The 27,146-nt window shown below is 35.8% G+C and overlaps 1 protein-coding gene across 4 annotated transcripts in view; it reads left to right on the forward strand.

Moving 5' to 3' along the window:
- Window positions 1-27,146, forward strand: part of ANGPT1 (angiopoietin 1) — a 184,369-nt gene that overhangs the window by 120,208 nt on the left and 37,015 nt on the right. For all 4 annotated transcript variants that reach the window (XM_083826437.1, XM_083826438.1, XM_083826436.1 and 1 more), the window contains 2 exons: window positions 5,022-5,123; window positions 20,661-20,827. In XM_083826437.1, the coding sequence (XP_083682563.1) occupies window positions 5,022-5,123; window positions 20,661-20,827 (269 nt within the window). The remainder of the gene's footprint in view (window positions 1-5,021; window positions 5,124-20,660; window positions 20,828-27,146) is intronic.

Consider the following 27,146-nt stretch of genomic DNA (forward strand, 5'->3'; position numbering starts at 1 on the left):
TGACTCACTTCCTCCCACACAGAAAGTTTAGTTGAATCAGAATATGGCCACAAGTAAGTCTGCAATAACATATAGAAAATTATTATCTTCTATCATAAAATTATTATTTTCCTCTTTTATATTAACTTCTATTATAAAATGCTGTAATGATGAAGCTGATAGGGAGATGATCTAGTAGCAGAGAAATAGCAGAATGAGTAGATTTAAATATAAAGATATAAATCCTACTTTTCTTGTAGGGGACAGATATTTGGCTGCAGAGAACAGAAAAAGCTAAATATTAGCTCAGTTTAAAATGATGAAACATGTTTTCTTGTCCTTCTCTAAAAAGATCCTTGGGAGTTTTTTTGGTGAAAACAAAACATTTGAAAAAAAAATTGAAAAATGAAAAGGAGACTTTTTTTTTAGAATGCTTTTGGGGCTAAGGTGAATGAGCCAGCTGAGGCTAGGAAGCTGGAAGGGTAGCCGAAACCTAATTTACACATGGAGAAAGGCCAGCTTGTCCTTCTGGCAGAGCACTACTTGGAGTAACCCCGAACAAGGTCATGAGCTCTTTACCTCCAAGAGAAAAATACAGTGGTGTCCTGCAAGTGGGCCAGACAGGAGGGAGGGAACCCTGCAAACAGAACAAAGCAGTAACAAATATTACCAATGTTACTCTCTATAGGCATTTTATAATTATACTAAGATATTTAAAATGTATTTCTAAAGTGAATTTGGTTTTATTATAGGCCTTTGGAAGCCCGTGAATGTCAAGTCATTATAGTTTACTTATGAATTAGGATTCATTAAACCATGAGTATAATTAGGGTGGGAGATTACTATGAGCAAAGGTCAATACAGCTCTGATTAATATGAATAGACAAATAATTAACATGACATGAAATATGGAGACACTTAAACATTACTGAAAGGTCAAGAAGAATAAAAGTAGTTCTGTAGAAGCTGTTCAACTCAAAACAGAGATGTTACATCAAAGTTGGAATTGTATATACAGATTAGCATTGGATTTTCTTAGCCTTATTAAAGTTCATAGACAATCCCCAGAAGGTGGACTGCACAGAAAAACAGCGGTTACCTGAAAGCACTGTAACACTAATGCTTCTGGTATATTTACCCTCCACTGGTAACACAAAGACAATGGCACTATGGAAGCTACTCTGTGTTTCTGCTATATCACCATTTGCAGACACTGTTATCAATCAATACAGGCAGCACAAGTCAGCTGGTATCACTGAATTATTTTTTTCCTGGAGGCTCCCCGTTTTTAGCAAGAAAATGTGGGAATGTGTGTGAGTGTGTTGAGGGGTTTCTGCTAGCACCTGTTTCTGTCTTGCCCTAGTGATAACACAGCAAGAGGTGATCCGGAGCATGTTCCTGTTAGTCAAGTGAGGAGTCTGATTGCTTTAACAGATGTTTTTTCAGACATTAAGGTTGTATTAGCAGTCTGCAAGGTAGTGCTGCGCAGAGATAGCTGAACTAATTCCATCCGAGATAGCTTAAAAATCACATCAATGCAACACTGTGCCAGGACTGATTAGCCCAGAGGTAACACCATACTGACACAGCTAGATTGCTCTGGGACCCAACCTAATATCCCGATAGGTATTCTGTGGAGACATACTCACATATTTAAAGCAGGCTTAGTTACCTGGAGTACCACAATGCAATGCACAGCTCTGACATATCTTAAGAGGCCTAATATATCGTTGCCTTCCGTAATACTCACAACCACTGGCAACTATCTCATTTATAGTAATTTTATATTTCGGGTTAGAAAAAGAGACCTTCATTTTATATTTCCTAAGGGATACTTACTAGCATCCTGACATTCAATAGAAAATATCCCTTCATCATCTATACAAATGTTACTGTCAGTTCTAATTTTTTGCTCTTTATTACCTTCCATAACATTTATATCCCTCATTTTATATGCATAAAAATGTAACTTGCAATTTTTCTTTCATTTCTCTAGCTTCAACAGTTTATTAGCTTAAAGTGTCTTCAAACGCTGCATCAAAAATAAGTGATTCATTTCTTTTTAAAAGGACCTTAATAATATTCCTTTTTTTTTTTTTGAGAAGAGAAGATAAAAAGGAGAAAAAAAAAGATTGCTTTAAAGTATTAAGCTAATTGAATGGCTTACTTTGGAGTCTGTGTGTGTTTGTGTGAGTGCAATGCCTCATGGTGTTTGACAGATGATTGTCCTTGGGTCATAGTGACAGCATAGGCAAGAAGAGTCCTCTCAGTGTCCCATAAAGGTAAGGTCAGCTACTGGGGAAACGGTGGCTGTTGAGGAGGGGAGGGGCAGTGAGGGTGAAATTGTCACTGTTTAGGGAGATGAAGGAAGCCAAGGGGACAGCTCTGAGTGCTGATAACATTTTCCCATGGTATTGGACTTTCTTGCTAGTTGCTCCAAAGATCACCCTCCAAAGTTATCACAAGGATGACTTCTACTAACTTCTGTGTGTACTGCATTGAAAATGTCATGTTAGTAGTACGGTGTTTATAGCTGTATCCTTACAACTGTGCAAAAATTCTGCGTTGGCATTAACTCAGCCTTCAACCCCTTCCGCCCTGCTTTCTGCCTGTGGACTGCCTACCAGCTTCACATTGATGACTTCTCTGGGTGTATCTGCCAGAATTTTAGCCCATTAACTACATGCAGACTATATACACTGTGGAGACTGTGGTTCTGGCATGCTTACCAACATCCTTGGTATCTGCATAGTAAAGACATTCCCTGAATCACAAATGGCTGATCTTGAGCTTGTTGCTACAAACCAACAATGTAGACTAGTGTGCAAGCACTTAAAGTACAGTATGAGGTAACCCCTCTCCTTTTGTCTAGAATTGTTCTGATCTTTAAATGAATATTGTAATGTTTATAATAATTTAGTCCATAAAGTTTAAATATGTACTAATAATCCCATATATGCCTTTCAATAGGTTGGGTATTTTTACCCATGCATTTAAGGAAGGCAGCAGTGCACTGCTTTGGATACCTTTTTAATCTAAATTGGGTCCTTTCATCGATGATAAACTCAGAATCTACAGATGAATAAAAATTCAAAATCACTTTTCTTCCTCCTTTTCTTTTTTGGTAGAGGATTAAACATCAGAACATGTTAGAAGTTGTTTAATGGTTGAGTGCTCTGACCTTGTCTGGGACAGAAGCCAGTCCAGGACACTTGTTGGCTAGAACTATAAGCAGCAAACATCTATAAGGAGCTTGGCAGTCCTGCTAATATGGCAGGTGTTTGTGTCTACCACCATGTAAAGTGCCAGACCACACAATGAAAGCTAGTGAATTACGTGCTGCTGTAAATCTTTCTTTCACTATGCAGTTTTCTCTTTTAATCTGCTATATTATTTAAAAAACACCAGAGTATTTTAGTAGGTATTTTGTTATATTTTAGAATAATAATAATAATAATAATAAAGGCTTACACATTTTTTTCATCTTTAAAATAAGTAGTCTTAATACAGATGAGGATTTAATGCTTTAAAAATTGGCAGAAGATTTGTAGCAGCTTGAAATGACTTATAAGGAAAGTGAATCCATCATTTAGAATTCTCACTATAAATCAGTCTAAAAAAATTTAAATCCTGTAGATAAATGTTTTGACTTACAGTGTCTTCCCTGAATTAGGAATAGGGCCAAAATGTTTGTCAAGCAATCATTTGTGGGTTTTCTTGTGGTTTCCCTAAATCAAGTTCACATGCTTGCACTGTTCAATATTCTGTTTCCTTCCTGTACCTACACTGGGACTTCATTTGGCATGCCTAGAGCAAATTAAAACAAAAACACTTGCACAGGATTACTATGACTGTGCTTATGAGTAGGAAGTATTTCAAATTGTTTTGCCTGAGGGTGGAATATGGTTCTCTAGTCAACTGAAGGAAGAATTTTTATTTAACTGTATTGGACACTAAGCTTCAACCTCCTTACATATTAACATCTTTCTTAAAAAGGTGAATATAACTATACAAGTGCACAGTCAAGTGAAATTAGGTTAGCTGCAGTGCCATTATGTGATGGATGAATACTTGGGAATGAAAATTTGCTTCAGTGGGTAGCACTGAGAGACTTAGTTGGGTCTTAAAATCAAGTGTCCTACAATAATAAGTACTATCACTTGCCACACAGCAAGAAAAGTGAATGGCTAAACAGTGTTCATAATTTTTCATAATTTATCTTGTATAATTTTAAAAAGATAATGTAATGAGTGGAAAAATAATAAAAAATAATATCCATTTTTAATATTTAAGATTGTTAATGGATTTCAAATGACACAATATTCTGGCATCAAGCTTCAGCAAAATTGCTAAATTGTTAAATTATCCTTAATACACAGACTTTCAGTATCAAAGTTAGAATTTTATCAGTGCATTGATGGCAGGATATGATCTTAGAGGTTCAGTACAGGTGTTAATGTGATAAGACCTCTGTACTTGAGTCTGTTCCTATGTTCTCTGTCATCCGCAAAACAGGTTAGACTGAGATCAGTTATCTGTGTTTTCAGACACTGCCTGACACACTGACACATTACAATGCAAATCAAACCAGAATAATCTCATCTTTGCTACATTTTGGACTCCTTGAATTGGTATTTCCTGTAAGAATTCCTAAAGCTTCTTTCTTAGAATGTGATAAAAGCTATAGGAAGCATTATTATCACTGAAAAACACACCTCTTTGTTTAGAAGAAGGCAGTAGTTTCAGGGGAACTGCAGAGAAAGTACAGAAGGAACATGAAGGGAATGTGAAGAGGAAAGCTGAGGATGCTGAGGGAGATGATGGGGAAATATTCTTGTGTAATACGCTGAACGAACAGGAAACTTTACAGGGAGAATTACACTGAACATAAGAAGAGCTCAGATTGTTGTAATGAGGGGCGTGAGAATGAGGCATGAATCCATAGGAAAACAGACTTCCTTAATGCCATTATTCACATTTTTCCCCTGTCTAAAATGACAGAATTCCAAAGCAAGTATCTCTTCTTTTTTATTACTGCACAGGTCTTTTGCAATATGGAAACAGCTGGAGGAGGATGGACAGTTATACAGCACCGAGAAGACGGGAGTTTGGATTTCCAAAAAGGCTGGAAAGAATACAAAATGGTAAGGTGAAAAATATGGAATAGCTGTACAGTTCACAGGAGAGTTACATTTCGAATAGTACTGTCAAATAGTACTGTCTTATGCTGATAGGTCTGTCTATAATGGTCTGAAGTAGTCTTTTATGAGCTACCTTTTTCAAATCTGTTACTTTTTAAAGTCATAATATACTTTTTACTCAATTAGTTGGGTATTATTTCCCATGACGTAAGCTTTCTGTCAGATTAGTTACTAATATTAAAATGAGGTCATGCTCAGGCATATGCAGTAAAGAATATCATTGTCTGCCCTTCTGAAGTTTTGACTTGCTGTGATATTAAGGTGTAATGAGGATGTGATGATGTTCCTAAAGCATGGATGTTTTCAACTAAGGGGAACTCCTTCAGAACTTGGAGCATCTTAGATAGGAATGAAGAGTTTTACTGGGGTCTATCCCAAGCCATACAACACCTCTGCCAATCAAGCCAATGTACTGGAAATGTTGATACTTCAGATAGGATTAAAAGAAAATAAATAACTTACCAAATTACAGATGACATGACTTAAGCTGGCTATTTTCCCATTGCAAACTCAAAAAAAAAAAAAATTACTCCAGTCTGAATAACTTCTGAGCTTTTCATTTTCTCCCTGATCACACTTCCTGATGGAGCTGCTCTTTTTCTTTGAGGCCCCGAGGACTGGCTTATATTACAGTGACATTCCCAATGAAATTTTCAGAACTATGTTATCAGCTTGGAATAGGAAAATCTTTTTTCCAACATTTTTCAAAAAGCACCATATGAAAACAGAATTTAAAATGTTTTAAAAAGAAAGCAATCTCACATCAGTAATAATTTATATGGGAAAAAGTTCTGTTATGGAACTTATTATTTCAGAAAAAAAAAAATCAGATTATTTAACCAAAATGTCCTTTTGGATTCTATGGATCCTTTGTTTTCAATATTTGTATATCACTAGCAAATCTAAGTTACAGGGATAGAATTAGCCATTTGGATTGTTGACATCAGATCTCTCCTACTATGGAAAACTAGATGATGTAATCTATTTCATAACATATGTGAAGTAAAAATAATGTTGAAATGACAAATATTTTTGAATTTATTTTCAAAATTGAACACAATTTTTTTAGAATTCATAAAAAAATAAAAAATTGGATTCTGTTTGGAGTTTTAAGTTAGCAGAAAATTTGAAAACTATTCTACTCTATTTTGGTTTGGAGTCAAATAAGATTTAAAACATAATTTATTTGGGGAAACAGAAATTTTAAGATTATACTAGTTTTACTTATGAGGAAATTAGAATTCGTATATGCAAACTAACTTACTCTCTACATATCTGTTGTTTTAACTTATAGACACTACAATAGTTATTTGAGATTTACTCTGGTATTTTCTCCTAAGGTTTTTCTTAGACCACGTAAAAATAACAACTCTTCTTTTTAAAAATTTCCTTTGCAATGGTATGAACCTGTTAACAATTGGATTATGAAGTTTTTGTCTGGTTCATGCAGTCTGAATTCATTTTGCTTTTCCTTACAGATACCATAGTCTTTCTTATAGAGATACTTTGTTTCTACCAAACAAAAAAGGATCTTTTACTGATAATTATCCTAGGAGTAATGAGAAAAGTTGGGATGTAGGTTTGTCTCTGCTTTTCTGAACCGTTTTACTAAAGTAACTAATTGAGGTCCCTAGCTGAGAATATTTTATACGAGCAAATGTTGGACGATGGAGGACAGTGGAAACTGCAGATTACTGAAATGTGATGGACTATGAGCTTCAAGAGCACCACTGATGTAACAATTCCCTCATTGTTCAGAAAGTGTGTCCAGGGTCTATTAGATCACATCATAGCTCGTTCCTGACATATCCACCTGCTGTTTCTTCCAATGGAAGCGAGTATGGTAGGAGATGCAATGTTTCTTAAAATAAGTTCAGACATTGCTTTCCAGATTTGCTAAGACATTCTTGTTGTGCTAGTAGTTCACTAGGGCCTCTAATCTAACAGAAATAAACAATATCATAACAATATAATAACAACAATAATAAATCTCTGGGGATTCTTTTACTTTCAGTGCATTTGGTTCTTATTGGAAAAGAATCTTGAAAACCGTGGGAATTGTTCAGTTACAACAGGTACTGACTGACAGCTTTTGAGCTGGGACTTAGTCCACCAGACTGCAGTACTGCAAGTACCCTTACAAGTTACTGGCTTGTCCAGTTTTAGGAAGCTGTTGCACATTTTCTCTGACTATAAACTGAGATCCTTATAGCAGGTAACTCAGAAAGGGTGTATCATAGAATGAATCATAGAATGGCTTGAGTTGGAAGGGACCTTAAAGATCATCTAGTTCCAAACCCCCCTGATATGGTTAGGGATGCCACCCACTAGATCAAGTTACCCAGGGCGTCATCCAACCTGGTCTTGAACACCTCCAGGGATGGGGCATACACAGCTTCTCTCAGCAACATGGGATAATCTCTACAACGGTGAGTGACAGCACTGCTGGGTTACAGGAATTACCCAGCACCAATTCACCCTGCAGACAGTCTTTGAGACAATCATTGTCTTTTATTCAGTTTCATGCTGGTGCCTTCAGCGTACATAGAATTACTTGAATTTCTGTTCAATGTATATTCCAGACACCAACACAAGAAACACATTGATAGAGAGATAAAGTAGCTATAAATATTTCAAAATTAGGAAATACACAGCTCAATCCATACTTTAATCAGCAGAAAGTCAGTGATATTGCAGTAATATTGGCATTAACTTTTTCTTCTTTTTCTTTTGGCTCCATTGCTACTGGAGTCCAATCTTCACTCTGGAAAATAAAATCAAACATTCTTTGGTATCTAAAACAGTAGCTGATGAATAAAAATCCTTTTCTTCACTTTTATTCTGCTATACAAGACTGGTGATGCCGTCTTCTTTCTCAGTAGCCTAAGTGCTTACCAGTATCGTTCATTTTTGGCCTTGATCATGTGCCATGCAGTATAATTTTTGCATGCACTCCTAAGAACTCATTTCTGACTACAAATTCTCTTGGACCATTTCACTTTTAAATATTCAGTTATACAAATTAGAAGAAATTCAGAGCAAATCCTTTTGAGTTCCTCCTCCTGTCTTTTTCTTACCAGCATTTGCAGAGGATTTTCCATGTTACTATTTGTTTCTTATGAGAAACATTTAAAGTTGAGCATCAAGTAATGCCTTTAACAACAACAGCTAACATCACCCTGAAGCAGGTTTCTACCATTTTTCATATTTCCTTGTTTGAAGTGGGAATTAGAGTTATGAATTCTGGAAAGAGAATGTGTTAAAAAATAAAAAAATAAAAAAAAAATAACGTTGCTTACCTGAGCCACTTTTAGAAAGGGGGTTTCTACAGGCTGAATTTCTAAGGCAGTTTCTGGCATTTATTAGGCGGTCGTTAGCAATAATCACATCCAAACAAAGGATTAGGTCATGTACTAACTTGGCTATTGAGACTTCTTGCTCAAATTCCAGATTTTCAGTTCTTGGATAAATATACCTTTCCCAGTCATTGTCTCCATTTTTGCCAAATTGGGTGATGGATATTGGATTCCCTATTCTCTAGCCTTTCAGCATGCCTAGTTTAAAAATTTCCACGAATCTCACAGAAATTATTCCATACTCAATATCTAAACATTCACTATCAGTTTCCTAGGGGGGGTTCTAGGGAGCCAAGTCTATTGGGGGCTTCCTCAGACCTTTAAAATATTTTCTTTCTTTCTGTCATTGAGTAAAGACTCTCAGTAGGTATTTGAAATTACATGCCTTGGCCAGCTCACAGCAATCCTTTTCCTTGACATTTTTTTTCCTCTTTTTTTTTTTTTCCCCTGCATGTCAGTATTTAATTTTACTGCATGCCTTTATTGCTATAGTATTGCCATTTCCTTTCTCTAATGAAAGAAATCTATCACTTTCTTAATCATTCATAATGTCATGATCTAGATTGGGATCACAAGTGTATATTAGACCCACAGCTGCATTTCTAAGCTTTATGGCAACTACCCCCTATCTTCATGACCAGCAGCTGGTTCTTCTTTTGGTTCTTTGAGGCAAGAACGAACCACAGCAGTAAATTTCACACCCCCTTAACCTCATGTTCCTGATTAGTATCTGAGTCCAACACCAGTTCAGTGCTTAAAACAAATGTGCTGCCAATTTATCTTAGAAATCATCACTAGCATCTGTGTGTGCCTGAAAAGTACATCTACAAAACCACTTCTATTTCTGTTGGGATTTCTTGTTTTTTTTTTTTTTCTTCTTCTTAAAGATGCTGGGTCAGATTGATCTTTAGCTCCATAGTGCCTATGTGGTATGATGCTAGAGCAGGATATTTTGACTTTTTCATGGCCTAATGAGAGCTGGACCACAGAGGTGGTTATCAGAACTTTCTCAGGAAATATTTCTTGATGCAGCTATAGTGGGCATTTGGATTATGTTATCTGGAATAATCTGACTTTCCTCAGAGCCTCAGTGAACTATAACTGGTGTAGCAAGTCTTGTGAACCATGCCTTATGCTTACCTAAAAGACATCTGAACTCCTGTACGCACTGTAAGTAAGTCTTTAATTTTCCTCTTGGCATGATGTTTTTACCCTTTTTGATATGGTTACTACACATCATTTCTGTGAGTAAGCTCTAGCTCAAACATAAGTCTCTCCCAATTTCTTGGAGACATTCTGGCTTGTGGCAGTCAGGTTGATGGTTAACTCACTTATTCACCAGTACTTGCAAGTCTGACAGAGTGTAAGCTGTGTATTTAGGCTTCTGAGTCTGCCTGAACTATTCATAGCAAGAGCTACGGCTCTAACAAAGATTTTATTTCTGACTGCCATGTTCATTTTGAAAACTTCCAGACATTGTTTATATTTAATTTTTATTTTCAAAGTGTCTAGCTCCTGTTTTAGAAGGTGGTCTTCTAACTAACTCCTTTTGTGGTCTCCTGCTGTTCCTATGTTCACTTTTGGTACAATTGTTTCTGCCCACCTTTCAAACTCTCTCTGAATTCTGACTTTTGTTTTGTTACATATTGCCCCAGTAGCAATATTAACTTGAACTTTTTTTCTTTCTAAAAATAAGTCCTCACCACAGTTAACATTGTGTTTGACCTGAGCCAAGAGGCAAAACCTCAAGCTGTTGTACTGTTCCCTTTTGGAACATTAATTGATGATGAATATTTCTCTGTTGCAATTTTGTCCATTTACAAAGAGTATGCAGATTCCTTTTTTCCCCCAAATACAAGAAACAGTAAAAAAAAAAAAAAAAATACAGGCAGAGCTCTGGCCCCTTCCAGTCACATTAGATTATTATGTTCATCACTTTCTCTTTCGAGTGAGACAGACTGCGTAAAAAGCAATGCACAAGGCACATTTTTAAGTTGTTTGTGTATGCTTTATGATTCTTGTTCCATTATTTTAGTGGAGAACAACTTCAGATGCAGATGTGTTTATTTTTAAAACGAAAAATACATAAACCATATGGCTTGGCTGAGTAGAATGTTCTTGATCAAAAAAAAAAAGCACTTAAATTAGAATGTCCATATTATGGAAAAAATATATTTTGTAGTTCTCAGCTTTGTTAAATCTAGTTATTCTAAATTAATTATATATCCTCTTGTGGGTTATCAGTAATTAAGCTGTTATGCATTGATATGGCCACAAAATCTTTACACCACTTGTGTTCACAGTAGTCTAATATTACTGACACGTTGCCGTATTCCCATGTTCTTTGAAAGAGAGCTCACATACTATCAAATAACAGCTCTGAAGATGGTTACACTGTTCTGTCTGTGACTATTCCGTATTAGATGAATTTGTCCAAAGCACGTTTTTTGAATCTTCATTGATGCTAATGTTTTCCCTTTAGGGTAAAGAAAAGCAATTACTGTGAGCTAAATAGTATGTTCCATTGCAAGCGTATAATGCAGCTCACTGGCTTCACAGGATGCCAAGTACAGCAATGGCTATTGAGACTTAATTCACCTAACTGTATTCATATACTTTTCAGAAAAAGATTTTTAGTTTTGACAGGAATTTAAAATTAGGAAACTTTTATCTTCATGTTGAAAATGTAGATACATGTAATAGCTAGATATTCCTAGCTACCAACGTGCCTGTGGTTTTACAACAGTAAGATGTTTCCTCCATTGATTTTGGCTTGAGCTATATTCAAGTCAATCTTGTTTGTTTGTTTTGGTCACAAACATTAACTTAAGGAAGCATAAGCCAAACAACAAAACCATAACATATGTACATTAGATATGTCAGATCCTGTAAAATCTGTTTTTTAAAAAAAAAAAAGTCAGATATGTAAACCTGAAAAGTGTGATCATTGACTGCTTTCATATTAGAAGAAATTTTCATCTCCACAGTTATTACCCCAAAATCATCTGACTACGAAGGATTACACCAATGGCAAAGATATGCAGCTGCTCCTGATAACTAGCTAACAGGATGTTATAAGAAGATCTTATGTCTTTCTGCCAAGAAGGCCTGTGGTTCCCTCTTTTGCACGGAGGGTATCAAGAGGATGGTGGTCCTACTTGCATTTGGTTCAGTTTCTCCTTCCTCAGCTCCTTTACCATATCTGTGCTAGCACACTGAACAGGGCTATAGCCTGAGTGTGAACACAGACTTCTGACACAAAATCCACAATTTTAATTTTTTAATGGAGTTTTGGTCTGACTTAATTCCCTAAATAATGCCCGAGTATTTAGGAGTAATGGGCCATTCTCAAATGGCAGTTTGCACAAGTTTGCCTTGTTTTCAGAGGCAAGAAATTTTTGCTCTAAGTTATTCTATTCTGCTTTCTTCATCTCAGCAACAAAGTAGGGACTGTTCAGAGCACGCTTCAGAACAGATTCTCCTTCCTTCTGTGGCTGAGTGAAACAGGTCTGAAGAGAAGAATTGTTGGATCGTAGAACATGAGGCATTTTGAAGATAATATGGGATTAGGAAAAGAATATAGAAGGTTTCCTGAAAGCAGGAGAGCCTTCAGAGCGCTTCCTGTGCTCCATCCATCCGTCTATCTATATACCTATTTATAGAGTTGGAGACACATCCTGTATTTTTTTTTCCTGCAGAAACTGATTCACCTTTTTCCCTGGCAGTAGTGCAAAGAATTATATAAAATACATTGCCATGTCAGCATGGTCCTTCCTGAAAAATAGAGGAAAGGATGGACCTGTGAGAAAGGCAAGAGCTAGGGAAAACATGTCCTTAGAAAAGACAGAAGGCGTGCTGCTTCTGTACTGGAAACAAACAAGATGGGGGGCAAGGAGGAGAGGGAGAGGAGTAGAATTATTATGTTAAATGGATAAGCTCATGAGAATTAGGAGTGCAAGGGGATAAAAAAGGCACACCAGATATGAATAACTGTGACATATAGGTACAAGTACTTTCCTTATGACAGTACATTTCAGAGTCATGAGTTACAAATTGTCTGCATCTGAAAAAGTCATTTACTTCAAGAGACTGGGATATATGGCATGGAAGTCATTTGTTTCTTTGAAATATTTACAAAGTAATTTGAATATAAGGAAATGATTTTTAGTGACTGGAATGTGCATTAAGATATTCTGTGAGTAACGCCTTTCATGGAGACCCACACCTCTTTGATAAAGAATTACATGTCACCCTACTTTATTAAAAAGTCACTTCTGACTCATACTGTTACTCAGATGATTATTACTTTCATCAGTGTTACAGAAAGAGAAAGCATGTTCTCTGCTTCTGCTGAGGTCTAAAGCATGTCCAGTGGAGACAGACATGATATCAAAATGATGAGAGACAGTATTCACTTCTATGAAAACACGTTCATGAAGGTAATCGGGTTCTGACCAAGGCTTAAGCTACAGTGTGCATTTCTACTACATGATCTAAGGGAGCAAGGACGAAACCATATTTGTTTCAGAGAGTTTTGGATCACTAGATTGGGCAATGGAGCTGTTACCACACAAGGACTCATCTTTACTTTTTTGAATATTTTTGGAAGTAAAATTAAACAGTGTTATTTTAACAGTAGCACAGTTGTGTTTTAACTATGTTACACTGAGCAGTCTTTGCTATGCAAGTATTACTGGATAACACCAGTTTCAAGAGTGGTGTTGGCACTTTTGCTTACTCTGCCTTCAGTGCTTTAATTTTACACCATCGGTGTATGTTGATAAGGCCCATGTACTCTTCAAGTCTGTTAATAGAACCATGTAGGGTATTCCTTACATGTAACACTTTTAATAAATTGTATGTAATGTTTCAGCTTAATTAAACAAATATTTCTCTTAATTCTTAAGCATAATCATGGTAACAGCCTTTCCTAGAATACCATCATTAAGATTAATGTTTCTTAAAGAAATTTTCTTCCCAAAAATGGACATGCTATTGTACAACATCCGGGTGAGATTTTGAGAGGTTTTTGTTTGCATGTTTGCTTTTAATTAGTGATTTGAAGATTCAGTAGAGTTTTAGCAGAGATCATTAGGTATCTGCTCTGCTGTCCTCCAAATGACAGTTGTGTGCTTTCATCATAGCACAGCTTTCTCTGCAGGGAGGTGCATCTCCTGCCTTATCAGTTTCATTTGGGACTCACTGGAGCAGCCCTTCACCTTGGGATTCATGTCATATTAGTGCTATAATTATTTAACTCTGGTGTCAGTCATTTTCTAGTGTCATTCAGTTATTAGTGCCCCAGTGATGCGCAATCTGGCTGGGCCAGATTAGATGTTCGATATGTATCAGTGGCGGAAAGTTAGTTGTCTGGGGCACATTGCCAAGCCAGAGGTACCAGTTGTGTAGGTTTGCACTTCAAACCTGAGCTCTGATGCTGGGATTCTTCTTCATGGGGAAGGCTGCTACTGCTGATTCTGTATGTGTTTGGGAAGGAGAAAGGAAAAAGTGAATTTAACTTCTGTATGTCTACTGATACATTTGGTTTAGAATGAAGTGCTGCAACCTGAACTGCTGGAGGACATGAACAAGATTGCGAGAGGCACTTTTCAAACTTGGAATGCTGGTGGAGACATTCGGTTCTGTATTTTAATTGAAAGTAACTTAAGTTTTGTTTTAGTCTTCTCAGAAGGTACCTCTGGCTTCCAAACATATTTTTAAAACTTTCCACCAAATATTTATGGATATTTCATAGAAATAATTATAAATATTTTACTAAATTTTTAAAGTTAACATTTTTAACTCATTCTTTGAGGAAAATTAAAGTTATTTCTATATTTAAATGTATATATTCAATGAATAATTTGACACAGTGGAAATGGAGAAGTAAACTGAATGATTTAGAAATTATCTTCTTAAACAAAATCCATTCCACATTCTCAGCTGAGGCAAAAGGAGCTGAATACACTTTGTCTTCTGGAAGACACTGCTGCTTTAAAACACTGAATTATTATCTGCTTTATTCAGTGAATTGTCTGACAGGAGATGAACCCATAGGATATATTGACTGTGTCTGGTTTCAATTTTGTTTTGTCTATAAAAAGTCAAAGCTTCCTATGAACATTATCAGACAAAATAAATAAAGTAAGAGAGATAATTGTTTAATGAACTTGGAGTAACATGATTCAAGCAGAATACCCCCACAGCTTTTGCCAAACCTAATAAAACTCTTTTGCACCCTACTTATTATTTTTGAATAAGTATCAACTCTGTAAATTCTTCAGGTCATTTTTTAAACCAGTACTGAATTCAGTTTCTTTGTACTCATGACTGCTTTAGTGCTTTTGTCTCTGTTAATGATTGTGCAATTGGAAATGAGCTGATGTAGAACCTGGATGTCATCTAGAGTAAATATTATAAAATATGGTACTATTCTCTGATTCTGGGTGCTAAGTGCATTAATGTATATAACGGGAAAAAAATACTTTTTTTTCTTTTTACTTTTTTTTAACATAACAGTTGGGCATTATGTCTGAATATACACAATTTAACAATTTACTATGTAGCTGTAGGCATAAAGAACCAGAAAACTCCTTTGCTTCATCCTAGTACATGTATGGAATTAAAATTATCAGTAAAACTCTGTATTTCTGCTTTCTTTGGTCTGAAAATAAGTTGTTATCATGTCTACAAGAACAATCTATTCTAAATGTAGTACAAAACATTACCAGATTATTCCTTTTTAAAAAACTACTGACTTATTGTGATTTTTACGTCTTTTTAACTAACTTCATCAACTAAGATCAAACTTGGCGAAAATACAATCATAATGCAGTTTTTCAGCAGCAGCAGAAATATAAATGTTTCCAGTTTGTGAACAATAAAATGAAACAAGAAAATAATTTATGCTTGGTCAGTGCAAATATTTGTGTATCCTGCCTGTGGCTAGTGGTGGGCAGTTAAGAAAGCACATTAGTGAATGCAAGCAGTTTCCCAACTTCCATAGAGCGCTAATGAGGAAAATGTATGAAAGCTCTGAAAACTTCTGGAAATTTCTGGCCTTTCCCTATTATGATAATCGATCTTGTGGGAACTTAAAGTGTCTGGTTTGCCAGTCATCCCAAAACCTTATGCAGATTTTAACGGAAAAGCAAAATGAGTTTTTTGGAATAAAATATAAAGTTTAAGGAGTAAATCCCTGTACTTGGAAACATATAATGGACGAAATATAGAAAGCTAATGACAAAATAGTGTCACTTAGTCACTTAAAATGCAATTTTGGAACAGTACTTAAAACCTTCTGGGTTTTAAAGGGACTTAAAATGTAGTTAACTATAAACACATTCACAAAATACAGATGTTCCTTCTCCTAGTAGATTGATAGCTGAGGATAACTTGGATTACCTCAAGTACTTCCTTGAGTTTAAGTGCAAAGCTTTTAACACGAAGTATCTGTTATAGCCATATGAATAATAAATAAATAAATAAGACAAGTATGTTGACAGAGTCGATATGTAATGGAAAACAAACATATTTAATGACAGGTGACAGGTTTGGGTCAGGAATAGGTGACTCCTAATTTTAACTTTTAAGATACAACACTATGCCCAAAGCTACTCTCAAAATGAAACTTCTAGTCCATAGAAATTAACAAACATGGTTTTAGGCAAGGCTGAAGTCATCTTATCACTTGGCAACCCACAGAGTTGAGCAACAGTATGGGCATAACTGTTCTGTTAACTAAAATGCTTGGCTTTCATTATTTGATTTTCAGTACTGAGTGATTACCGAATTGCCTCATGAACAGCAAGACTAATGAGGTCTGCTTTTCTGTGGATTTTTTGTTCTGTGTACCACATAGAAGTCCCATTCACTTTATTAATAATCTGCCTGAATCTCTGTTACTTTCTAAGATTTTCTGTGGCAATAGCTTGAGTTCACCTTTTATGTCCCTCAAATTTCTCCCAGATGTCTAAGGATCCCTCAGAGGCAATATGTGGTAAGCATCTGCACTTGGCTGGCTGGTCTGTGCCTGCTGATAGAAGTAGTTGGAATGGGCAACTGCAGAGCTGCTGCTTCAGCCTTTCTCCCTGGGGCTACTCGTCCCAGGCAGCAGTTCTCCTGAAACTTTGCTAAACTTCATGTTTGTGAGACGTCTATCCCATCCTCAAAAGTGTTCAAAAGGCATTGTGCAAAAGTAGCAGTCAGGTGGGCATCACAGTTGCATAAGCTTGTTTCCTTAAGTTTTCTGGCTGAAATAAAAAAAAAAAAAGTATTTGAAGATAAAATTCTGAGCTGTATTTGAAGGTTAAAGACACTGAAGAAAAATCAAGAGAGTTTGGCATGATCTTTCTTTACTACCATTTTCTATGCCACCCTTGGGGTTGGGAATGGAAATTAAAAGTTAATTCATGCTCTTCGTTTTTTGTTTGTTTGAGAAGAATATGCCATTTTCCTCTGCACACAAAAGCAGCTATCTTGTCAAAGTAGTAGTGTCCTTTTACCAGTGGCAGTCTAAGTAAGATATAAAAAAGAAAAGCTGTGTAGTAATGCAGTAAGCCCAAATATCTGGAAAATACAGTGACCATGCAAGTCTTTATTCACATCTGAAACAGGGGCAGTAAATTGCGGACAAGATGTAAACAGCTGAGTTTGGCATAATGAAATTTTATTGTTCTCAACTCTTTGCTTTGCATAAATGTACTAATCCTGTCTGATTTAGATCTAAGAAAGCTCTGAATACCTGTTTGTTTGTTTGCTTTTCCAGACATATTAGGTGTTTAATAAAATATACTACCCATTCTTAGGAACATTCCTTCCTTCAGAGTTACTTTTTGTATTCCACTTACTTCCTTGGTTTTGCAGCAGCAAGGAGTTTAATTAAAAAGAAGTTGCTCATGACAAAGAAATAAAATACAGTTGTTGTTGTGTGTTTTTTTAATGAAAATTGGTTTCAATAATGCTGTTCTTCAGTAAAGTAAAACTATTACTTGGATTCAGCAGTACAAATGAAACAGGAATCATTTTTAGTCTAGTAATTTCTACTGAGTTTCAATAATGTAGCTCTTTCTAATGTAACTTATGTAGTGACTTTCCCCATAAATTTTTTTATATTTTTTTATATTCCTTCTGTTCTCTTTTGCTGCAATTTCATTTCCTCTGGTCAGGGGAGCAAACCACTTAGTGATAGATTTTCATCTTAGTATAATAACATGTGAGAAAAGGGAGAAGAAAGTGTAAATGTGAAGAAGAAAAATTATTATTATTTCAGAATAATTATATATGGTGTCTGGAGTTTATATAGAACACGTATGGGAACACATAATGTTAAAAAAAGCCACATGTATTACATCCTGAATAGGCTGTAATCTAAATAAGATAAGATAAAATATAGTTCAATAAAGCCACAGTTCAAAGGGAAGTCCCCTCTGCTTGCCAGCACTGGGAAAATGGGAGAAATGATTTCCTGAAAATCTTCTTTTAAAGGGAGAGAGCTGATAGGAACAATATATATTTTGTGAATAAGAAACCATACAGATATCAAAGAAATATATTTTAGCTGGTATATAAACACCTATACTCCAATGATAAACCAACATCTGACTTCTGGATTTTAGGGGGGAAAAGCATCTGCAGGGTAGTCACCGCAAAGCATGTTTTCCCTTCCTCTGTGACAAGTGGCAGTGATCATGGGCAAAAGATGCTGATCAGAGATCAAACACTGGCTGCTCTGGTGTGGCACTGCCAAAGTTTCTGGAACAGGAGTGACCATGTGTGAGAGCCACAGGGCAGAGAGATAAGGCAAGGAGATGAAATGTTTTTGAACAACCTAATCTAATGGGAGGTGTTCCAGCATGGTTGGAATGAGATAATCTATAAGGTCCCTTCCAGCTCAAACCTTTCTATGATTCTATAAAAGGACCAAAGGAACAAATATAAAAGGTTGAAAGCTATTTAGCTGCATTTAGGGTTTATGCTGGTGAGGAGCAAGCCCTTGTATTTTAGGGAAGTATTTACAAAGTCAAATATGTATGCAAATGCAATCAAAGCAGTAGGTTAGAGATACAGACGCATCATTATGGGAAAGCTTGCGGAGCAGGGCTCACACTGTGAGACTGATGTGGTCAAAGCAAGGTTTTGACAGGATTAGCTACAACCAACTTTATGGGGGCTTAAATAGGAAATTATCTATTTGAAAAGGAGGACATAAATAATATGCGGGAAAGGAAATGCCAAATAATATTATCCTTCTATATTTCAGTTTGAGTCTTCTCCGAGACGCATCACAGTCCAAGGTTTTCAAATTCATTTTCTTTAGAAGTTTACAGCTAGGATACCTGTGCTTTGCTTGAGTAAAGTCTTAGCTATGATGCAGCTTCAAACAGGGGCAGCACAACAATTGGGGAGGCAGGATTTCATCCTCATATGCCCCGACTAGCTGAGGCTGGAGCCTGGACAGTGAAAGAGGAATACAAATGAGAGAGGACTGTATTTTCAGTGTTTCCATCTCACATTAGGAGTGACTAAAACATCGTACATGATGTTGATTTCCTTCCAATGTTTCTTACAGACATATTTCCCTAACTTCTAGTCCAGAAGAAGTCTTTTCATATTGCCCTCCTTTAAAAAATAAATGCCCTCTGGAAATGTTCACATTTGTTCTTGGAAATTGCAATGAATCAATTAATGACAGATCACATGGTTTAATTTGTGATTTGAGACTGGGAGTAAATGTCAATTGTTATCACAGAGAGAAATGTACCATTGTGAATGATGAAGGAAAATACTTGAGATTGGATGCAGTCTAGTCTGCTGCAAAAGCAGAAATGTTTTACTGTTCTTTTCTGTTGCTTCTTTCATATATCTGGCAGTCACAACTTAGCAGCAGAGGGTGAATTGTATCAAAGACAAGAACGTAATCCAATCTTTCATTTCATTTGATTAGGAAAATTTCACAAGGGTCTTCTACAAACATTCTTGGGATATCAGTATAGGCAAACCAGCACGTTTCCAGGTCTCATTTTTCCTAGCTTGAGAAATGTGAATAAGCATGAGCTAGTCATGTTGAAGTAGATCTTCATAGAAATAGATCACAATTTTAATATCTACTGTTTAAAGAGGACAAAAAAAAATGAAGCTAGCAGTTCCTAAGTATGACTAAACTAATAGTTTATAAAGAACAGTAATTTTAATATATAGTAAATTAAATTCATTACATTAATGGAAACTTTAAATTTAATATGGTAAAATATTAATTAAAATTTATACAACTTTAAAACCTGGAAGATGCACAAAAATATCAGTCTAAGAGTGCAGTTTTAAAAATGGTCACACTTTATTTTTCCATGTTTGAAAAGTGGATAGCTTGCTTAACTGGAAATAAGATCATCTGAATATATGAAATGTGAGGAGAATTAAGTACCTTAAATTTTCTACTATTGATTATTTTTCATGCTTAGAAAATAAAGTTACAGTATGCTTTCCTGTGCTTTGGATAGTCTATAGAAATATTCCTAACTCCTTAAGTTAAAGATCTTAAAATGAAATAACACATACAGATATCTTATGCCACCTCAGCAGGATGAGGAAAAATAAGCTTTATAGTAGACAAAATCTTAAGCAATATGTCCCTTAATAGATTAAGAATGAGAGAAATACGTATTATAACGGGATCTTTCACAGGCAGTGTCCTGTCCAACAGGTATTATATACCGAAAAGGATTTTAAACCAAAACCCTCCTTCCTTCAGTTGTGACAGACAGTCATAGCAGAGGTATATTAATTTACATTAATTTATTTTTTAGAGATTAAAGCATGAGCTGTCCATCACAGCTAATTTGAATTCAGGGTATAATCTAGATTAGTCTCTTTTAAACCTTTTATAGTTTATAGCAGAATTCTGTTTTGGTTTAATTGTCTTAATGCTAATTAGTTATAGCATCATATGTAATGTATTATAGAAGTTGACTGCTCAATATTGCCATTTAAGGATGTTGCATCATACTGTTAATATCTTGTGACCAGTAATTAGAATGTAAAGGTAAAATGCAATATTTTATTATTGTATAAAAATTCTACCAATTACAATAATTACATCTATTTATTTTGCCAACTTTTTTTCTAGGGTTTTGGTAACCCATCAGGTGAACATTGGCTGGGGAATGAATTTATCTTTGCAATAACAAGTCAGAGGCAATATTCTCTAAGAATTGAATTAATGGACTGGGAAGGAAACCGGGCATATTCACAGTATGACAGATTTCACATAGGAAATGAAAAGCAGAATTACAGGTAAGTATCTCCTGAAATTCTTTTGACTCTGCTGAGTGATAAATCTTGTTCATTGTTTGCTTGCTAAATATGAGAGAGGATCGTAATAAGATTTTCATCTAAAGTGAAAAAGATGCTAAAAAAAAAAAAAAAAGTAGAAATCTGATTTCTCAGGGTTGGAAGGTTAGACTAAACTGACACATCTGAGAACAAGGGGTGATCAATTAATTGCACCAACTGGAAGAACCGCCAAAAACAATGTATAACTTCTAAAAAATTCTGAGAGCACCAGGTGTCTAACTTACTAACTAGAAAAAAAATATGGATTCTCTATTACAACTTGAAATATTTCTGCCTCAGAAATGTTGAGTGAAACAATGGAGACAGAAAAAAATACCAAAAAATTCTGTTAGAATATCTGATAATTCCAACCCAAAATTTAGTGCAAAGGAAAAATAAAAAGAGAATGCTGGATTTTACTGAGAGGAGACAAAACACAAAACCAAGTGTCAGGCACTGGGTAGCCTTGACTTATTAGTAACAGCATAATATTTATTATAGTTTGAAAATGTCATATGAAGTTAAAATTTCTTCTAATAATACTTTTTTTTCCTATAAAATTTTTAAGGTAAAAGAAAAATAGGGTGAAAAAAAAAAAAGTAGGAAACTTAGCCTGATTATTAAAAGAAAAAAGAAGAAAAAATAAATAAAACACTTGGTGAAAAAAATTGATATGGATGACCTAAGTGGTTATTTTTTTCTATCACCACTTCCTGTGAACAGACAATATGACCTTGGAGAAGAAAAATGAAACACAAAAAAAATCTTAAATTATTTATTGTAGCATCAAGTTATCATAAGACTTAGTTATCATAAGACTTAAGAGAGAAACCAATACATTTTAAAACTAAACATTCAAGTCACAGCGTGTGAAATTGGGTTGATACTCAGATTTTTAAATTCAAGTAGCATGATTCTCAGAAATGCTTATTGCACACTCCCTGCATAGTCTCCAGAAATGGAAACGAGAGCAATTAGCTCTTTCTGCTGACAGGAATCTACCCAGGTGGGACACAGAATAGCATCTCTGTCCTATTGAGTTTGTCAGACAACATTGCTGCATGGTGTATAAGAGCATAGACTATATTTAGAAGCAGCTTGTATGAATTTTGCTCCCATGTAATGCAAAGGCTATCCCATGGCACACAAAGGACCGTTCTGTAATTGGAACTGCATAATACAGGGCTCAGGGTTGTATGATATATTGTATGGTGCTCTGAGAAGAAAGTATGAGAAGTGGTATGAATTGGTTTGCTTCTGAGAGAGTACAAATGTAAATATTCAGGTTAGCGTGTGTCAAGCAGAAGCGCTACTGGAGACTAACTGGAATTCTGAGCCTCAAAGCTATTCAGGAGAAACATATGAGACAACAGGTTCAGTTAGAGATGCATCTAAAGCTATTTAAACAAAATTGCATCTGATCTAATCATCTTTAATTTTGAATTCCTTGGTGAGAAATGGGAACTTTAATGATGAGATTTATCTGGCTCATTTTTGATGTTTTTGGGTTCTTTGGAATAAGGCATATCCTGTCAACTCCCTGCTCACCCCCTGACTTAAAGGACATGGGTGCTCAGAGCTGACTGTGTGCACTGTGAACCCTGAAGACACTCTCTTCAAACACCAAGAACCTCTGAAGAGCTTCTGCAGTAATGAAGGCACACAGGTTGCTGGAGGCAATGATTCAGGTTTCAGGAAGGATTCAGTGATTCTGCTGATTCAGGAAGGTGAATCATTCTGACGCACTCTTAGGCAAAGAGTAAAAAACAAGTATAGGACATCTCTCAAAACAAAGGCTCTAAAGAAGTGTAAACAGTATAAAAGTGGATTATGTGTGTCTTACACGTTTGAAGAAGATGCTCAAAAATAAGAGGAAAAAATGGGAGACATACTTGTCAAGTAAGGAAAAGTGTCAAAGGACAGAATTACACATAGCTTTAAAAATTATGATGAAAATCAGAGAAGATGCCAGGACTGTGAATTAAAATGGTTGAATTCATTAAAAAAAAAAGCATAATTTTTGCTCACATTTATTCTGGACTGAACAGGGCCTACATGGATGATTTAGGGATCAGAATGGTATAGAAAAATTAACTTACGTTTACACATATGTTAAGGGAGGATTTCTTCTTTTCATGACTCATCTGGGTTTATTCATGGCAATGTATTACTTTTCTTTTAAAATTCTGTGCTGCACTTCTGGTAATACAGTAGACCAACTTGGAAATGCCTAAGGGATGTCTGCCTATCATAAGTTCATGTGAAGTGCCTAGGGTAGAAGAAAAGGCAAGTTTTGGAGAGGAGCGGTGTTGTTTTCCCTCCAACAGCCTGGGAAATCTGCTGTGTACTGTGACCTGAGTCTGCCTCAGGTGCTAACAACAAACCAGGACCAGGACACGGGCTTAAGAAAGGATGTGCTATGTGCCTATGTATATTTATGTGCCTATGTATATTTAATTACTTGTCCTTTTCCTGGAATAGTTTTAGCCTGATCTAAACAGTACATATCCAGGCAATTACTGAACATAACTGGGGGACCCCAGGGGGCAGTGACTTTCCCAGTATACACTGTGAGCAAGTCCATGTTAGTTTTTTTGGTAAGCCAAACCATACAGACAAGGATATTGTGGGCCAGTTAATTTCAAGGCCAAAGAGCAAGCCTTAGCCCAATAGGTAACCTTTCTTCATTTGTCCTTTGTCATTTGTGCCTCAAACAAAAGGCCCTTAAAGGTCTTGGGCATAGAATTTGTTTCTCCATCATGGCTGTTGAGACAGACTCTTGGAGATTTCTTAAGCAGATTAGGTTTAACATGTTGATGGACATCAGCATAGCCCTGGAAAATCATCCCGAATAACTGTAGGTCTCCAATATGTCTATAGGAACAGGGAGGTATTCAAGAAAGGAAAGTAAACCCTCCTTCATTAGAAGAAAGGGACATCTTTTGGCAGTATAAACCATATTTTCTGAACGTGGAAACAATTGTTAAAACTGATCCACAAAATTTCTTCTTCCTAAACCAGAAAAAACAAAAGGGATGTATTTCAAAGTGCAGAAATTAAATCAGAACGTGTGTGCAAGCCTCAAAAAAATATAAGATTAGGAAACAAGGCTGAATTCTGCTACCCATGTTCAAGTCACATATACACAAAAATCAGTAGGAATTTATCTTGAGAACAGTGACTGCAGTTCTGGTTCCTGTTCTACTTCGTAGTCCAATTAAAGGCCAGAGTGTACTTGGCTTGAGCTGTCTGCATGGCCTCCTTAAGGTACGAATGAAGATCCTCTGTCCAGGGAACAGGAAATCAATTCCATTCACGTTATTCTGGAATAAACAGGGAGGGAAACATGAAGATGTCAAAAGGCTCTGCCCATCTCTGTTGGCCCTTGCAGTTTCAGATGAATTCATCAGTATTTTTTACTCAAACATATCTGAATATTTAAAGAAAACAAGCAAGAAACAGGCTGACAGTTCTGGAAATAATGATTTGGAAGACACATACAAATCTAACTTAATTTTTATGCTTGACAAATGTACTAGGGCCTATATCCAGACAGATATATGTCCAACAGACATTTTGCAAAACGAAGTCATATTGGGCTCTTCCAGAAATTATTACAAAAATGTATCTATGACATAACAGCACTTTATTTTGTTTGCCAGCATCACTATCTTTGATAAAAGCAACTCCAGAAGGGAAGCCAAATAAAAGCCTGATTATTGAGCCCTCAACAGCTGGCCACTCTTCAGAGGATACTGTTTTCCCTTTATCAGAGGAGCTGCCATTATGAATTTAAATAATCCCTCTGAAGTTGTAAAGCACAGTTCACAACCTTCTGCATGCAGTGCCTTTCTTTCACAGTTGTCAGTTTTCAGGCATTTGCCGTGTTTGCTTTCAATACCTCAAACACAGAACAGCATACCTTTGCAAAACTTCACTGACTGATAATTTGAAATTATTCTTCCAAACTAATTAGATGCTCTTTTATTTTGGAAGCTATTAGGATTTTCTGCTGGTGACCCGCATTAAATGTTGCTTCTTCAACACTGTTTGCAAAAGTAAATAATTGTAGACCAGCTGTACTCTATATTAGTTTCAAATAATACAAGCTAACTGAGTAATAACCAGTAAAGAGACAAATTTCCAAGTTGGTCTGGGCAGTAGATGAAGGAAATCTGAAACAGAGGAAGGTTATTGAAATGAAAGGAAAAGCTCGAAAAGTTGAATGTCTTTCATGCATGCTATAGCAGTACCTTATACATTTGGAAGACACGAAAAAATATTATAAAGGTTCTAGGTCTAGCATCTGAATAGAGTAAGTTAGAAAATGATTGAAAAAAAAAAAAACAAACACAAACTGATAAAAGATGTCTAAGAAAATATGGATAATCATTTTCATGCTGTTTTTCCAAAATCCAATCCCAACATTTTGCGAAGTTCGATTCACTCTGGATTACTCCCAATTGGTGATTTCAGAGGGTTCTGTTTTTTCTCCAGACTGTTTGTATTCTCTTTACTACTTTTTATTAGCCTAAAGAATCTATGATTAAAAAAATAATGCTGAACACATGTATGTTAAAAATATACTTGTTTCTTTTTCAAAATGAGACAGCTCCAAAAGGGTTTCTGGGATTGCAGAATAAAATCTATTTATCCCAGATGATGACTGTAAAGAAGAAAGTTGAGATAAGAATGTGTACACTGAAACAGCAAATGCATGATGTTAAATAACTGAAACAGGAAAACCAATGTTGCACCTCACGTGAAAGCTTCAGTAGCTTGGAAGTATCAAAGTGATTGATTTCCTTTAGAACATCCTTAGGCTTCTTATTTACACAAAAAGATTAAACACAGGGCAGCCTGTAAACAAAGTGAAAACTCTCTCTGACCGTCTCTGCAAGTCTTGTCCTGTGTCAAGTAAAATCTCCATAGAGTAAGATGAGTCCAATCTTACAAGTCCTCATTTAATGTGGTGTTTCTTAATTTAAGTCAAAAAATGTATTCATGGAACTATAAAAAATTAAGTTAGGAGAGATTCTCAGAAGACACATAGCCTCTCCTCTTTTCCTATGTAGAACCTAAATTGTGCACTCTTGATACTCTGTCAACGTTGTTAGCTGCTTTTAGGAGCTATACAGATATATGCTGACCTGTGTCCTCAGACACTCCAGAATTAACCAGGAAAAGTAAGAATGTGCTGGAATTTTGGGCACCACACTTCATAATCCTACACTTTAGTCAATGAAAGGAGGTTTGCTGATGCTGGATTTTGAACAGCAAAAAAATCAGCCTGCACACACATCTGGTTTTGCTACTCATGGTGCAGGAGCAGCATGGGGGAGCAAGGCATGGGATGGAGAATGGGAGAAATAAAACCTTAAATTGGCCAGACTGGTTGTACCTCAGAATCCTTAAAGAGATTGAATATACCCTCCCAATATATCCTATGACAATGCATTCTAGTATTTAGTCATTCTGTTATTTAGAAAAGATTCCATCACTGCAAAGACTGACTACCTCTGGTCCTATTCGTGGAGGAATATGATTAAATGATAAGTCAGTGCTGCTAGGTGGACAGGACTTTGAGATTGCTGAAGACAGAAGTGAGAACTCAGGATGAAGAGAGACTATTGACTTAAGGTGTCAATAATAAGCAAGAGACAAGTTGACAGGGGAATATCAGTTATGTAAGAAAGATGTAGATGTATGGGGTCCTCAGAGGCAAGCAGATGATGGAATTTGTTGCAAACTGGACTTCAAATCATTTCAAACCACTGATGTGGTCTTGTGCTTCATACTAATCTAGGTAGCAAAGTTTCCAAACTCCCCAAAATACTGTCTCTCTCCAGTTTTTGCTTTGGGAAACCAGATCAGTTGTTCAATGTAAACTAGTGATCTTTAAACTTTATGGGAGCTGGTAGCAGAGAGTTTTTAGTGGACTTTTTAGCTCTTGTTTTTTTAAGAGTTTGTATATTTAGTTTCAGCAATAGTATAATGTCTGTCTGTTTTCTTAGGCAACCTAGGTAGGTAGCGTGGAGCCAGAGGTCTTGATGTATTGTTAGTTTTTGAATATTGTTTTTGTTTGCTTGTTTAAGGTGGAACTAAATGATTTATTTAATCACCATTGTTGAACTAAAGCTGGAATTTGGTACAAAAAGAAAAAAAAAATCTCACTTTTCTTTTAGTAAAGTGGGGAAAATATTTTTGCACAGTCTTTTAAATTCTACCAATGAAAATGCTGTAATAGGTAAAAGGAGATATTATTTTTAAAGCATGATTT

Source organism: Anser anser, assembly GCF_964211835.1.
Source record: "Anser anser genome assembly, chromosome: 2".
NCBI lineage: Eukaryota > Metazoa > Chordata > Aves > Anseriformes > Anatidae > Anser > Anser anser.